This window comes from Natator depressus, chromosome 2, assembly GCF_965152275.1.
Source record: "Natator depressus isolate rNatDep1 chromosome 2, rNatDep2.hap1, whole genome shotgun sequence".
Lineage (NCBI taxonomy): Eukaryota > Metazoa > Chordata > Testudines > Cheloniidae > Natator > Natator depressus.
Genome location: NC_134235.1, coordinates 24,160,828 through 24,176,050, shown reverse-complemented (window position 1 = coordinate 24,176,050; position 15,223 = coordinate 24,160,828). Strand labels below are relative to the sequence as shown.

Below are 15,223 nucleotides of genomic sequence, written 5' to 3'. Positions count from 1 at the left end.
GTTTTGTGTTAATATCTGGGAGTAACCATTCGAGGCAGTTCTGAGAGAACCTGACACTCAACAGTCTTGAATTATAATTGAGTGGCATGTCTAATTCCCTGAAGAGCATGATTAAGATGTGTTTCTTAAATCGTAGCATATTTGTTGTACTGAAATGATGAGTAAATGCGTCCATATAAATAAAATTTACAATCTGATTTGTTGAAAAGTTGTTTGTTAATCCTCAGAACAGCTGTTGCATTTAAAACATCAGCACACTCAAATACAGTACCAAAGAGTGAAGAGAAATAGAACTGTCCCTGCAATCTGTGAAAGAGTTTCTCAAGTTTCATGCACTTCACACAGGGAATACTACATGGCCAGTAGGGCTATGATTCAACCAGGAAACACCAGTTATTTTAACCCATCTCTCAAGTAAATGTACATTCAGTAATTCTTGTTAGGATATAAGAAAGAATCCTAAATATTTTATAAACTAAATAGATCTATTGATTGCTTTAAAAGTACATTTGGTTTGTTTTGTAATACCATTTGATTTTGAAGAAGGATGGTTAAAAAGAACTGCTGACTGTCTGCTGCAGATCTGAAGAGTAGTCACCAAATATATTTAAACAAGTTTCTGGGTTTCTGGCTATAACTTTTATTAAAAACCTCCAGTTTAGCATTATCCCTGAAATAACCTTTGGTTTTTTTCTCCCTTTTAAGGATTACTGAATTTGCTGATTGTGTGTGGTTTGGATATTAAGACGTGTCTTTGCACTTGGGAAACAAAACCAAGTGCCCACAGAATTTGTATTTCCGCTACTTGAACTAAAAGAATTTTCTGGGACAGACACAGATGCATGGGAAAGGGCTGGCCTCATTTTCGCCTGTGGTTCAGGGATGAGCTCCTGAGCTTGCTGGACTGGTCTCACAACATGATGATGTTCCAACATTTAAGTCCTTCAAATTCAAGCAATGTTTATATTTGGTTCAATGAAAGGTCAGCCATGTTTTATGCATCTGGTTGGTCCCTGCCTTAATATATGTGGTGTATAAGACTCTGATCTCAGTGCAAAGATATTGCCATCATAGTGTTGTAATAATAATTAATAGATCCTTGTCCATCATGTCTCTCTCACACACATGCACACACACACACATACACACATACATACATACACACATAAATACATACATATATTTATAAAATCATACTGTGCTGGACTGAATTCCATATTTCATCCTTGCTCTATTCTCATCTTACATTTCATTCACATCTGTCATCAAATTTCTTTCCTTTCATACTTCATTACCCTATGAACTAAGCTATCTTGGTTTTTCCATTCATATTGTACAATCACTGCCATCTGCTTAAACTCTCCATCCCTCCTCTTCCTGATATATTATTCTACTTTCCCACTGTGACAGTGAATAAGAAAGGAAATGACATAGTGCAACCTCAGAAAGAGTTATAACCCCAACTCCTAGCAGAAAAAGAACCATGTGTTTTGGCTCTTGAAATGCGGAGCAACGTGCCAAGTCACAGGGAGGTAAAACATCACATGTCATTCTGCAAACTACATCTGAAACTAGGTGCAAATTAGACCACTCTTTCTGAGGTTTGGCCTCTTTCCATGTGGTGTTGCTTATGTCCATGTGCAACCTCTTCCTCTCTCTCTACCCCTGTGCCCATGAAGACCCAGAAAATATCAACCTTGACACCCCCAAGTATTCAAAAGTCATGAGCCAGAGCCCCCCTCCCCCAAATCATGAGTTTGGCTTAAAAATCAGGGAAATTTTTTTTTGTTTAAAAGACTAAATCTTGTGTTTTGGTTAGAGGGAAGAATAAATGTATTTGATCTCACAATCTTTCACGATAACACTGTAAGTAGGATGATGTTGAGTTTGTATTCCTGTCAAATTGTAAAGACTGCTTTTAATGTCTCACTATTGTTTATTCCATTTTAGGGAAGTCTCTACAATTTCTATTAAGTTGAACTGGAGAAAACATAAACAAATAGTGGGTGTACAGAAGTAACAAAAGCTAAATGTTTTATGCAGAAAAGATTTCCACAAGTGCATCCCAGCTATGAAGAGTGAACTATATTTTCACATTCTGTGGCATTTCCAATACAATCTTGGATCAAATCACAAATGATTATTTTGATACAGCTATTTACACTGGTCTGATTATATGGAAATAAAATATTGAAAGAATGTGTTTTTTGTTTTCTTTACCTCTTTTGCTGCTGTAAATGAAATTACCTACTCCAGTTAAAGGGTTGGGGTTTTTTTTTGTTTTTTTGTTTGTTTGTTTTTTTGGCAAAGTAATAACTACAGGATGGAAAAGGCATCATTAAAAAACTTGTTCATGTGTAAGAAGTGAGAAATAGGTTGATTCTGAAACCATTAATACCCTAAGTTTTAAAAGTGGTGAAAGGGACTTTAGCCACACAAATCCTATTATCCTAATTGTGTGGTATGGATAAACCTCCGTGGATCACACTGAAAAGTCACATCTGTGCTGCAGTGTAACTACTTGGATGCAAACCCAGGGACCAGTTCTTCCATCCTCACTTGGTTTGAGTAGTATTTTACTCTGCCAATAGTCCTGTTGAAACTAATGGAGCATAATGTACTATGCAATGTAAGGATGGTAAAGCTGACCCCCATTTTAGTGACAAGGCAAGGCATGCATATTGATCAACAGGAAACATAACTGGGCAAACATATGTATGTTTAGACCATGCTGTGGCAGATATCAGCTGCAGTTCAGTAATGAAAAATCAAATCCTAATCCCACAGAAATCAATGGAAACTTTGCCATTGATTTCAATGTCAGAAGGATTGGGAGCTTTGTTTGAAGTTATCTTCCAATTTATGCTCACTTTTCCAATATGCTCACATTCTTGATACTTACTTACTGTTTTTCTAGTGTTTATACACTAAAATATGTTGCCAATTCAAATACTGTTGTCTTGTACTGTAAAAATCTGAGGTAAAGGCTTTGTTTTGGCACTTTCACAAGTGGAAGTTTGCCACGTGTTCATAACTCATTCTACACTGCTAACTGTATGTAGGAAAAACACCCTAATCCTTATAAAATACTTCTAGTGAATTAACGTTAACTTTATGGACTGGTTTCAGAGTAGCAGCTGTGTTAGTCTGTATTCGCAAAAAGAAAAGGAGTACTTGTGGCACCTTAGTCTCTAAGGTGCCACAAGTACTCCTTTTCTTTATGGACTGGGTTTGCCATCCACTGTGGTTATATCAAATTTGAAACAAAGAACTTGACTAATTCTGTCCAGTTAAAAAAGTTTGTGACTGTGGCTACTGCTCTTAGTCCTTCTGCACATCAGATTGTATTTCTATTTAAGATAATCGTTCTAGTGACATTAATGTTACGGTGTTAGTGTTGTTTTAAGCTGCTGACCACATGGTCTGTAATCCCATTCAGTGTTGTATGAGCATTTGAGAGGGCCAATATGTGCACCCCGTCTTCTCTCACTGAATCTCCTCTCTTATTAATCCCTCATTTTAACAACTCTGTCCTTTTCTCAGCACTTGAGCAATTTGTATCCCTCTCCACTCATACCTCTTTCTGCACTACTCATTCTGATGTTTGAATACCCTTTGTGATCTCAAGTTCACCTTGTGGCTCCTGGGGAAACAGGTGATGCAAATCAGAGCTTATTGTCTATCAAGCCAAGTGAAAACTCATCTTTCTGTCTACTTTGCCTCTCTCCCAAGTGCAGAGACACAGGTTCTTTTATCAATGGCTATGTCTACACTCATGGTGGCATGTAGAGTACAGTGTGCTTGGGTAGCTACATGTGTAGTATCTCTAGTGAAAAGCTCCAGCAGCATCCCCACTTCCTCCTCTGTGCTTGAGCCTTTCCCTGCTGACAAAGCCTTTCACTGTAGATTAAAACATAATCTGTGGGCTCTTGCATTCTAGAAGCCCAGTGCATGTATCCCCAGGAATTAAAATGTAAACATGAGCTGCCATTTGATGCTATTCTACCAATATAGCAGTTTATGCTTTTGTCTTCCTGAAACACTGTATTTTTAAGTAATCAATACTTTTTCTAAAATTAATTTTACACAACCAAATAAGAGTCTAGAACATATTGATAATATCTTATTAATGTATTTATTTTTAATACCTTAGCTCACCATCATTTTTATGGTCTACAAAAGACTATATTGTCTCTTGAGTATTAAACTTAAAAGGAAAAATCCCGGAAACTTTTAATTGCTCCAGTATCATTGTGATTAAATTTTATTTTCCATTTTATGATTTACAGAAAGTCAGTTTACATGTAAAACTCCAGCAATTGCAGACATTGTGATCCTGATAGATGGCTCATGGAGTATTGGCAGATACAACTTCAGACTTGTCCGGCTTTTCCTGGAAAATCTGGTTGGTGCCTTCAATGTGGGTTCTGAGAAAACAAGAATAGGTAAGGTTTCTAAAGAAAATTCTGTAAATTCACAGTTGAATTAAAACAAACAAAAAAGAAAACAACAATAAACCTTTGATTTCCAAGGTAGTGATTAATGAACTTAATCCCTACATATCTGTACAACATACATCATCCTCTTTATTTGTCATGAATAAAAATATTAGGACCTGATCCTGAAAGCACTGTACACACAGAATTTCCATTTAAATCAATGGGAGTAACATGAATGAAAAGCTTGTAAGTTTGGATCCGATCATTGTACACAAGATATTTCTCATAATGAATTGTGATATTCATAAGAACATAAAAATGGCCATGCGAGGTTAGACCAATGGTCTGTGTAGCCCAGTATCCTGTCTTCTGACAGTGACCGCTGCCAGATGCTTCAGCAGGAATGAACAGAACAGCAATTTTGCATGATCCATCCCCTTTTGTCTAGTCCCAGCTTCTGGCAGTTGGAGGTTTACGAACATCAGGAGCACAGAGTTGCATCCCTGACCATCTTGGCTAATAGCCATTGATGGACCTATCCTCAATTAACTTATCTAATTATAGTTTTGTCCTTCACAACATCCCCTGGCAACAAGTTCCACAAGCTGACTGTGCGTTTTGTGAAGAAGTACTTCCTTATGCTTGTTTTAAACCTGATGCCTATTAATGTCATTGGATGACACCCAGTGTGATCTTATGCGGAGGGGAAACAACATTTTTTTTCTTCATACCATTCATGATTTTTACATACTTCTACCATATTTTGTCTCTTTTTCTAAATTGAGCACTCCCAGTTTTTATAATCTCTCTTCATATGGAAGTGTTCCAGACCACTAATCATTTTTATTACCCTTCTCTGTACCCTTTTCCAATTCTAATATATCTTTTTTGAGATGAGGCAACCAGAACTGTACGCAATATTCAAGATGTGGGTGTACCATGGATTTATATAGTGGCATTATGATATTTTCTGTCTTCTTATATATCCCGTTCTGAGTATCTGTTCTTTTGATTGCTGCTGCACATTGAGTGGATGTTTTCAGAGAACTATCCATGATGATTCCAAGATCTCTTTTTTTGAGTGGTAACAGCTAATTTAGAAACCATATTTTTGTATGTATAAATGGGATTATTTTTTTCCAATGTGCATTACTTTGCATTTACCAACATTGAATTTCATTTGTCATCTGTAAAGACATACTAAGCGATCTCACAAAACTAGATGACTGGGGGGGACAAGTCATCTAGTTTTGTGAGATCCTTTTGTATGTCTTAGTTAAGTACAAAGCTGACTACAATTTTGAGTAATTTTGTACTGTCTGCAAATTTTGCCACCACACTGTTCCCCTCTTTTTCTAGATTATTTATGAATATGTTGAACAGCACAGGTTCTAATACAGATCCTGTGAGGACCCTGCTATTTGCCTCTCTCCACTGTGAAAACTGACCATTTATTCATACCCTCTGATTCCTATCTGCTACTGATCCAGAAAAGGACTTTCCCTATTATCCCATGACAGCTTAGTTAGCTTAAAAGCTCCTGGTGAGGAACATTGTCAAAGGCTGTTTGAAAGTCCAAGTACACTGTATCGACTGGATCACTTTTGTCTACATTTGTTGACCCCCTCATAACATTCTAATAGATTGGTGAGGCATGATTTCCCTTTACAAAAGCTATGTTGACTTTTCCCCAACCATATCACATTTGAATCTAATAATTCTGTGCCTTACTATAGTTTCAAGCAATTTGCCTGGTATTGAAGTTTAGGCTTACTGCCTTGTAATTGCCAGGATTGCCCCCTGGAGCCTTTTTTAAAATTGGCATTACATTAGTTACCCTCTAGTCATTTCATTCATAGGTTGATTTAAGTAATAGGTTACAACCCGTAGTTGTTAGTTCTTCAGTTTCATATTTGAGTTCCTTCAGAACTCTCCAGAACTCTCAAGGTACATCTGGCCCTGGTGACTTAATACTGTTTAATTTGTTCCAAAACCTTCTCTATTGACACCTCAATCTGGGACAGTTCCTTGGATTAGTCACATAAAAATAATGGCTTGGGTGTGGGGATCTTCCCCACATCCTCCGCAGTGAAGACCAATGCAAAGAATTCATTTAGATACTCCATAATGGCCTTGTCTTCTTTGAGTCTCCTTTAGAATCTCAAGCAGCCAGTGACCCCACTGATAGTTTGTGAGGCTTACTGATTGTGATGTGCTTAATTTTTTTTTGCTGTTTTAGTTTTTGTGTCTTTAGCTAGTTGCTCTTCAGTTTTTTTCTTGACATACTCTATTATATTTTTACACTTGACTTGCCAGAGTTTATGTTCCTTTCTATTTTCCTCAGTAGGATTTGACTTCCAATTTTTAAAGGATGCCTTTTTGCCTGTAACTGAAGATGGCATTTTTTTGGTCCTCTTGCTGTTTGTTTTTTTTATTTGGGGTATACATTTAATTTGAACCTCTACTATGGTGTTTGTGAGTAGGCTCCTGCAGTCTGCAAGCATTTCATCTTTCCAACTGTTCCTTTTCATTTCCATTTAACTAGCTTCCTCGCTTTTGTGTAGTTCCCATTTTTGAAGTGAAATGCTACTTTTGCCCCTACAAGGATGTTAAATTTAATTACATTATGGTCATTATGACTGATTGGTTCAGCTATATTTGCCTCCTGGATGAGATCCTGTGTTCTCCTTAGGACTAAATCAAGAATTGACTCTCCCCTTGTGGGTTCCAGGACAAGCTGCTCCAAGAAGCAGTCATTTATTGTGTCTAGAAATTTTATCTCTGCATCTCTTCCTGAGATGACATATAGCCATATATTCATCTCAGGTTCTAAGCTAGTGCCTTTTGAAATCAACAGAAAGACTCATATTGACTTCAATTGGCATTAGATCAGGCCCTTACAGTGGAATTTTTAAATGAAGAGAGTGCCAACAGACGGTTTCTATCATGTTTAAAACTGATTTGAACAATATATCATATCTGTTTTGCTACTTACATTTTAGCCTGTTCAAAGAGGCATTTAATAAAATTGTTCTCTTTCATGAAATGAGTTCTTGGAATCTTCCTAAAGCCTGAAAAAAAATGCACATTACCTTTTACTTAAATTCCTTAGCACTTGAAAGAAAAACCTAGAAAATACATAGTGGAGTTGGCATCCAGAACAATTTAGGGAGTAATAAATTCTTCTTTAGATTAAAGAGTTCAAAAGAGCCCTGTTATGATAGCAAACTACTGATAGCCTAGTGTGCATATACTTGAAAAAATGAATCTCATGCAATGTATTTATTTCTGGTTCACTAGGTCTTGCTCAGTACAGTGGGGATCCCCGAATTGAATGGCATCTGAATGCCTTTAGCACAAAGGATGCTGTTTTGGATGCAGTCCGTAATCTGCCATATAAGGGAGGGAATACATTAACAGGTACAGTATGTATTTTTGCATTAGCCACATGCTCCAAAATATGCCATGCTGCATTGGCTTAGAGTATTGGGGTTTGTTCTGTTTCTTAAAGGTGAATGTGCTGTTTATTTTTGAAGTTTGCCTAAGAGCTTGATCTGAAGTAGCTGCAGTCAATGGAAATCTTCATGTCTTTAGTGAGCTTTGACTCAGGCCTCAATCTGCAAAATCTGAGTGTGTATGATCTATCTATGCCAAAACTAACAGCAAAGGAAGTTCACTTTTACATTCTGGAAAGAGGATAGAGCAGCAAAAGCCATTGACACTGTTCATACACAAAACCTCATTCAGTTGGAGAAAGAAAGTGTGTTGTTTTAACATCTGACTGTTGGTGGTGGTAAATTTTCAAAGAATCACTGGGGGGTTTTAGACTCCCATTAACTTTCATGGTATTGAAACCCTGCATGGCTCTTTGGAAATTTAGTGATGGATAGCTGCGGGATACTTGTCAATATGATAAAATATATATCCTCTGGAGAGGAATCCCATAGCATCAGTGCAACACTTTAATAGTCTTGGCTCTCTTGTCTGGAGGATAATGGACTGAAAGAGTAAATTATTGCCAAACTATTTTTTCCAGAGAGGCTTAGAAGTTCTCCCTTTTCTCCTCCACCAATCGCTATTTTGGTGTAAGGAATTATTATGGTTGGACTGGGAACAGAAGGGATATACTGCGGTACCATAGCTGAACTGATGCTTGATAGAAATACCAAGAAGCAAGTAATAAATCCACTGTGATGATTATATTCTGACATTAGAGGTGGCTTTTGCCTAACCTCTTTTTATATGGCTTCCTTTTAACTTTCAAATTAGAGCCAAATTGCCTCTCCCAAATCATAATAATCAGTTTTTGACGTTACATTCTCCATTAGCTTAATTTAAGCTTTTCCTCAGTTTATGAGTGTAAAAAGCTTTAAAATAAAAGATTGTACTCAGCAACTGGATTTTAATGGCCTAAGTTAAGTGGTAAATGGGTTTTTGTGCAACATTTCTGCAGGGGGTGAATTTCTCCCATAAAACTTAGCACTGTCAGGTCTCAGAGACTCCAGTGGGAACTGAGGGCAATGAAAGCTGCTCAGGATCTGTTCCGTATTCAGTGGAACTTGAAGAACCACTCCTGGGAGGGGTTTCAGGTTCAGGCCTGAAATTAGCAATCTGATTTCCTGTTTCAGTGACTTCTGCTGACAAACCAACAAAAGGCAGTTTCGTTACAGAAATATCATCTGTAATTTGACCAGCATTTCTAAAAATGTGTGTTAAACAGGATGTATATGTTACTCTTTGAAATACCAGTTCAGCAAATGACTTCAGCATGTGCTTAACTTTAAGCATGTGAATAGTCTTGATGCTTTCAATCTTGAGAAGTCAGTGTTAATGGTAAGCATGTTTTTAGTCCTTTGCTGAATTGGAACCCAAATTTACTAATAGATGAAATCCTCTAACTTCCCTTGTGGGGTAATATGCAGTGTAGTTGTAGCCATATCAGCCCCAGGATATTAGAGAGACTAGGTCGGTGAGGTAATATTGTTATTGGACCAAACTTCTCTCCAATAAAAGAAGAGCTCTGGTGGCTCGAAAACTTGTCTCTTTCACCAACAAAAATTGGTCCAATAAAATATATTACCTCACCCACCTTGTCTCTCTGGTGGGGTAAGGTATGTGAGTAGCTCAGTAGCCCAGTTTAGTTTCAAACAAGGTTCTATTCTCTGTTGTAAATAATTTTATTGATTGGAAGGTTGCTGAGGACTGCTCCCATTTTTGCCCTGCCTTTAATTCAAGCTGCCTGCTTGGAACAGTATATTTTTAAGTAAAAGTTTGTTCTCTTTTATAAGTTATTATTCAGTAGGAGGTTTCTCAGCATTCTTTACTTTGCATAGAAAATTAAACTTCAAAAAATCAATAAAAATATCTGTGTTACATGGCCAATTTTATTAGCCAAACCATTTTTTTTATTTTTTATTTTTTTTAGGTCTTGCCTTAACTTTTATTTTGGAGAACAGCTTTAAGCCTGAAGCAGGTGCAAGATCCAATGTGTCCAAAATTGGTATATTGGTCACAGATGGAAAATCCCAAGATGATGTCATCCCACCTGCTAAAAATCTGCGTGATGCTGGCGTTGAATTGTTTGCTATTGGTATGTATTCTAACGTATCTATTTATTGCATTTTATTTTTTATAAGTCTCTGATCTGTTCTATCTATTGTGACAGGCTCGGGCCAGATGGCTACGGGAGAGTAACAGAAGGCAGATATATTAGCCCCAGGTTAAGTAGGTCCCTTTTCCCTGGGTAAGGTAACAGGGAAGGTTCCAGAATAATCAGGAACCTTCTGGAGACAATTAAGACAGACAGGCTGATTAGTACACCTGCAGCCAATCAAGAAGCTGCTAGAATCAATTAAGGCAAGCTAATCAGGGCACCTGGGTTTAAAAAGGAGCTCATTTCAGTTTGTGGTGCGTGTGTAAGGAGCTGGGAGCAAGAGGCGCTAGGAGCTGAGAGTGAGAACGCATACTGTTGGAGGACTGAAGAGTACAAGCATTATCAGACACCAGGAAGAAGGTCCTATGGTGAGGATAAAGAAGATGTTGGGAGGAGGCCATGGGGAAGTAGCCCAGGGAGTTGCAGCTGTTGCACAGCTGTTCCAGGAGGCACTCTAGATAGCTGCGTTCCACAGGGCCCTGGGCTGGAACCCGGAATAGAGGGTGGGCCCGGGTTCCCCCCAAACCTCCCAACTCCTGGTCAGACACAGGAGGAGTTGACCTGGACTGTGGGTTCATGAAAACGGCCAAACTGAGGGCCGTTGTGAAGCTCCAAGGTGAGCAAATCCGCCAGTAAGCGCAAGACCCACCAAGGTAGAGGAGGAACTTTGTCACACTATCTAGTATATTTATAAGGGTCCTATCATGTTTCTATCTGGATTAAGCATCAAAAATGCTTTGGAAAATTTTAACTTTTTTCAGTATCCTCTGACTATTAATGTAACTGGCATTTTAGGAGGATAAACATATGCTAGTTATCGTCAGAATATTGCAAAGATGTCAGTAACACTTGTAATACTGGAAATTAACCTTTGTGATTAATTATAACTACCTGTAATTAACAGCTTGACTGTAGTCCTGATCCAAAGCACACTGAAGCCAGTGAAATGGGGAAAGACTCCATAGACATCAGTAGGCTTTGGCCAGGCTGCATGGCTTAAACGTTACGCCGATTTCTTTTGTTGCAAACATTTTCCTATTTTGTCTCTCCACTGTAAGGTGTGAAGAATGCAGATATAAATGAACTCAAAGAGATTGCCTCTGAACCAGACAGTACTCATGTCTACAACGTTGCTGACTTTAACTTCATGCATACCATTGTGGAAAGTCTTACGAGAACAGTGTGTTCAAGAGTGGAGGAACAGGAAAAGGAAATCAAAGGTAAATAAGAAATTTTGTTTGATCTTGATATTATACCAGCAAATCCAATTTTAGAATAGAGACAGTTTTGAACTGGTTTCTGACATTTTACTCTTTCTATGTATATTTTGCTACCAGGATACCACATTATCAGAGAAGGTATTTTTTCTGATGTGTATTTCATGCGTATGCTAATATCTTTTGCTTAGTTCCTTGATAGCAGTTTGTCTTTTGTTGTTATAGTGTTAGGTACACGAAAAAAAAGTGCATTCATTCTGCCATAGCTATCACCAGTGAACAGGTAAAAAGAGGGTATTTTTCGGTGTGCAGGTTTGGGGATGAATCAGAGAAGGAATAAAGCTAGTTAAGGCTGTGCCCTGGTTTCCATTCTAATCCCTTGTTTTCTTAGTCTCATAACTTTGCCAAATGTTCACCTTTCAATTTGAAGTTTCCCAGGCTTGGTCTCTACATGAAGTTGAACTTTTTTATTTTTATTTTTTAATCTCTGAGCAAAAAAAAAACAACCCAGCATTATGGAGTATGAGGAAAGGTTGTGGGGATGGAAAAATTACAAGTACATAAAAATTCTGCTGAATCTTAGGACCTTTTGAGCAGCTGAAAATGCTAGGGGTAGAATGTTGAAGTTCATCAGAGAAATAGCCCTCCTTGAGAAAGTACCTTTAGAAATGTTCCAGAGAAATTGATTTGAATTGGCTGAGCTGTGACCCTGTAAAATCGTATGCAGCAGATGCAAATGCCAGATGCATTTCCCTAAGCTTATGGAGTGCCTCACTGAGGAAGGTCGCATTGCACATGCATCTGAAGCTGTCTTCTGAAAAGATATTGCATTAGTAGGCTTCTCTCTTCCTCCTGGATCCCCTAAGAATTACACAGATGGTAGGGGGATCTGTGACTGGCCATGGTCTGTGTGTGGGGGGAAGACATGGCCATCAAAGGGCTCATGAACCAATGAAGTATCTCGGGGGGTGTGGGGGGGCAATGTCTGCTGAGTGTAGCTCCAGGGTGCCTTGTCAGATACCATCCCACCTGCAGACCTTCCAAGGAGTACAGGGGACGGGCTCTCTACTGTGTTCTTTAGCATGTTCACAGCTATGGAGACTCCTGGCTGATTCTGGAACTTGGGGAGAGGGTGTTTGGAAGCACCTGGGGAGGGAGTGAATACATGGAAGGCCAGGCAACCAGGGAAGCTTGGGAGAAACATTGCAGTTGTAATAACATTTGTGCTGAAACCTTTGTGTGTGCTGCATGTAAAGTTTTCCACCTAAACCAATGAGGCCTGGTCCCACTGAAAATTGTATATGTATTATTATTTTTATTATTTAGTTAGTTAATATTAAAAACTGCCTAAATAAACATGCCCTCTCCAATTAATTCAGTTTCTAATGATGAGAGATCTTTGGGAACTCAGCAATTAGAGCAAAAACAAATCATTATTTTACAGGAGTAAAAATAATTTCTTTATATTATCTCATATATAGGAACATTTGTTGCCACTCTTGGAGCTCCTACTAATTTGGTCACATCTGAGGTAACAGCCAGAGGATTCCGTGTTAGCTGGACCCATGCACCTGGCAAGGTGGAAAAATACAGAGTTGTGTACTATCCCACTAGAGGAGGCCAACCAGAGGAGGTAATGGAGGGGAAAATTTTCAGTTTCATGATTGTGAGAACTTCTAGTAGACATAATAGAAAGAATTCACCAGTTGGGAATGAGAGCACTTGATCACAGGCCTGATGCTGCTTCCATTTAAGGGTACATCTACACAGTCAGTGGTAGCCCGTGGCAGCAAGTCTCTGAGCCCAGGTCGACAGACTCAGACTGGTGGGACTTGCACTATTGCACTAAAAGTAGTTGTGTAGACAGAACTTTAAAATGCAGCTTGGGCTGAAGCACAGGCTCTGAGGCCCGCTTCACAGCCTGAGCTCCATTTCAAGCCACAACATGTACACCGCTATTTTTAGCTCGGTAGCGTGAGTCCATGAACCCAAGTACGTTGACTTAGGCTTGGAGGCTTGCTACCACAGGCTGCGTAAACATGCACCACAGTCTGTGATTACATTGCTCAAGGATAGGACCTAAAATCCAATACGTAAACTGTGTTTTTATTTATACATCAGCTTGCCTTGTTGGACCAACTCTGTATGATGCTATTTCAAAGGATACAGGACCAGAAAGGGGCAGAAGGGATAGAGTTTGAGCTTTGGAAACATAACTTATTTTAAAAAAACCCACGGATGTAGAGTTGGGAATCTGGCTAAAACTGACCAGTACGGGGGCCAGATAGATATTTATTATTTGTGTAGCACCAACAGTTCACTAAGTGCTTTGGAGGTAGTGTGAAAACAAGGACACTGCATGAAAAAGTTTACAACTTAATCAGACAACTTTCAGAACAGGATGGGAAGGGATGGAGAGTGGAGACAGGACAACAAAAGCAATATAATGAAAGGGTGAAGTTAAATGCGTTTTATTTTTTGAAGATATTTTGTTTTATTTTGGGGATTTTGTTGTTGTGGGGTGTGTGTGTGTGTGTATGTGTGTGTGCACACAGGTATGTGCATGCAGTACTATAATGAAATTTTGAATTACATAATAAATATATCAGAAAGTGGCACCTTAGAGACTAACAAATTTATTTGAGGATAAGCTTTCGTGATGCATCCGATGAAGTGAGCTGTAGCTCACGAAAGCTTATGCTCAAATAAATTTGTTAGTCTCTAAGGTGCCACAAGTACTCCTTTTTCTTTTTGCGAATACAAACTAACACGGCTGCTACTCTGAAACATATCAGAAAGTGTCCATTACACAATATTCTTAATTTCCATTATGTTAATTGTATTTTTAACATTTCCTTTGATCCAAAGTGTTGCTTTGTATTGCCTTAAGACTCCTCATTATGCATATTGTTGCCATTCTGTTTCCTGGCTACTGTACTGTATACTGAGATACAAATATCATTTTTGCCCTGTTAAACATAGATAGATTAACATTTATGTATCATGCCAAGGACTGTCTTAGAAATATGACAGATAAAACAAACTGATAAGATGGATTAAATAGTAATAAAATTAATTTATTTTATACTTATTTCATTGCATTTTTCCCCAAACAGGTAGTGGTGGATGGAAGTGTATCAACAGCAGTTCTGAAAAACCTGATGTCTCTAACTGAATATCAGATAGCTGTGTTTGCTATATATATAAGTGCTGCAAGTGAGGGCCTCCGTGGTAGTGAAACTACACGTAAGTATCCTCACTCAATTTGTTATGGACCTGACTCAGTAATACTGAATGCTGGGTGAGTAGGCACTGCTCAGTGTGAGTAGGGGATGCAGAATCAAGTCTTTTTTTTCTCTTCAGCTCTTTTTATTAGTAATGTCCGACATTTATTTATTAGATTTGGGCCTGAACTAAACACCTGGGTCCAAATTCTCCCAAACTTTGAGCCAGTTACATTCTCTCTGTAATGGGCCAAACCAAGCCTCCAAATCAGTGCTACTCAAAGTGGTGGTCCACGGACCGATGTCGGTCCGCGCGCCATCGGCTGCCGGTCTGCGCGCACATTGGAAAAAAAAGATTGCCGGTCCCCCACCTCAGATAGCTTGAGAAGCACTGCTCTAAATCATAACACTCCTAGACTCTGGAACAGTTTGGAGCTGCGGCTGGATCTAAACTTTATGGCTTAGGCATACAGCCTTATTTCCACTTTTTGGCCTTAGTTCCTTAAGTGATGATGGGAGGTTCACTGGATAGGGGACTGTTTGTGACTGGAGAGACAAGTGTTTAATTTCCTGCTCTCCCACAGACTGCCTACATTTCCTTGGGAAGTGACTCTGACTTTCTGTGCCTCAGTTTCCCATCTGTGATAATTGTACTTCCCTACCTCAGGGATGTTGTAAGGATAATTACAT

At 38.6% G+C, this 15,223-nt stretch overlaps 1 protein-coding gene across 1 annotated transcript in view; it reads left to right on the top strand.

Annotated features, from left to right (window-relative positions):
* The window catches only part of COL14A1 (collagen type XIV alpha 1 chain), a 176,873-nt gene that overhangs the window by 38,387 nt on the left and 123,263 nt on the right, over positions 1-15,223 (top strand). Inside the window, exons 6-11 of the mRNA XM_074943899.1 lie at positions 4,290-4,445; positions 7,740-7,859; positions 9,865-10,029; positions 11,151-11,312; positions 12,791-12,942; positions 14,426-14,555. Coding sequence (XP_074800000.1) covers positions 4,290-4,445; positions 7,740-7,859; positions 9,865-10,029; positions 11,151-11,312; positions 12,791-12,942; positions 14,426-14,555 — 885 coding nt within the window. The remainder of the gene's footprint in view (positions 1-4,289; positions 4,446-7,739; positions 7,860-9,864; positions 10,030-11,150; positions 11,313-12,790; positions 12,943-14,425; positions 14,556-15,223) is intronic.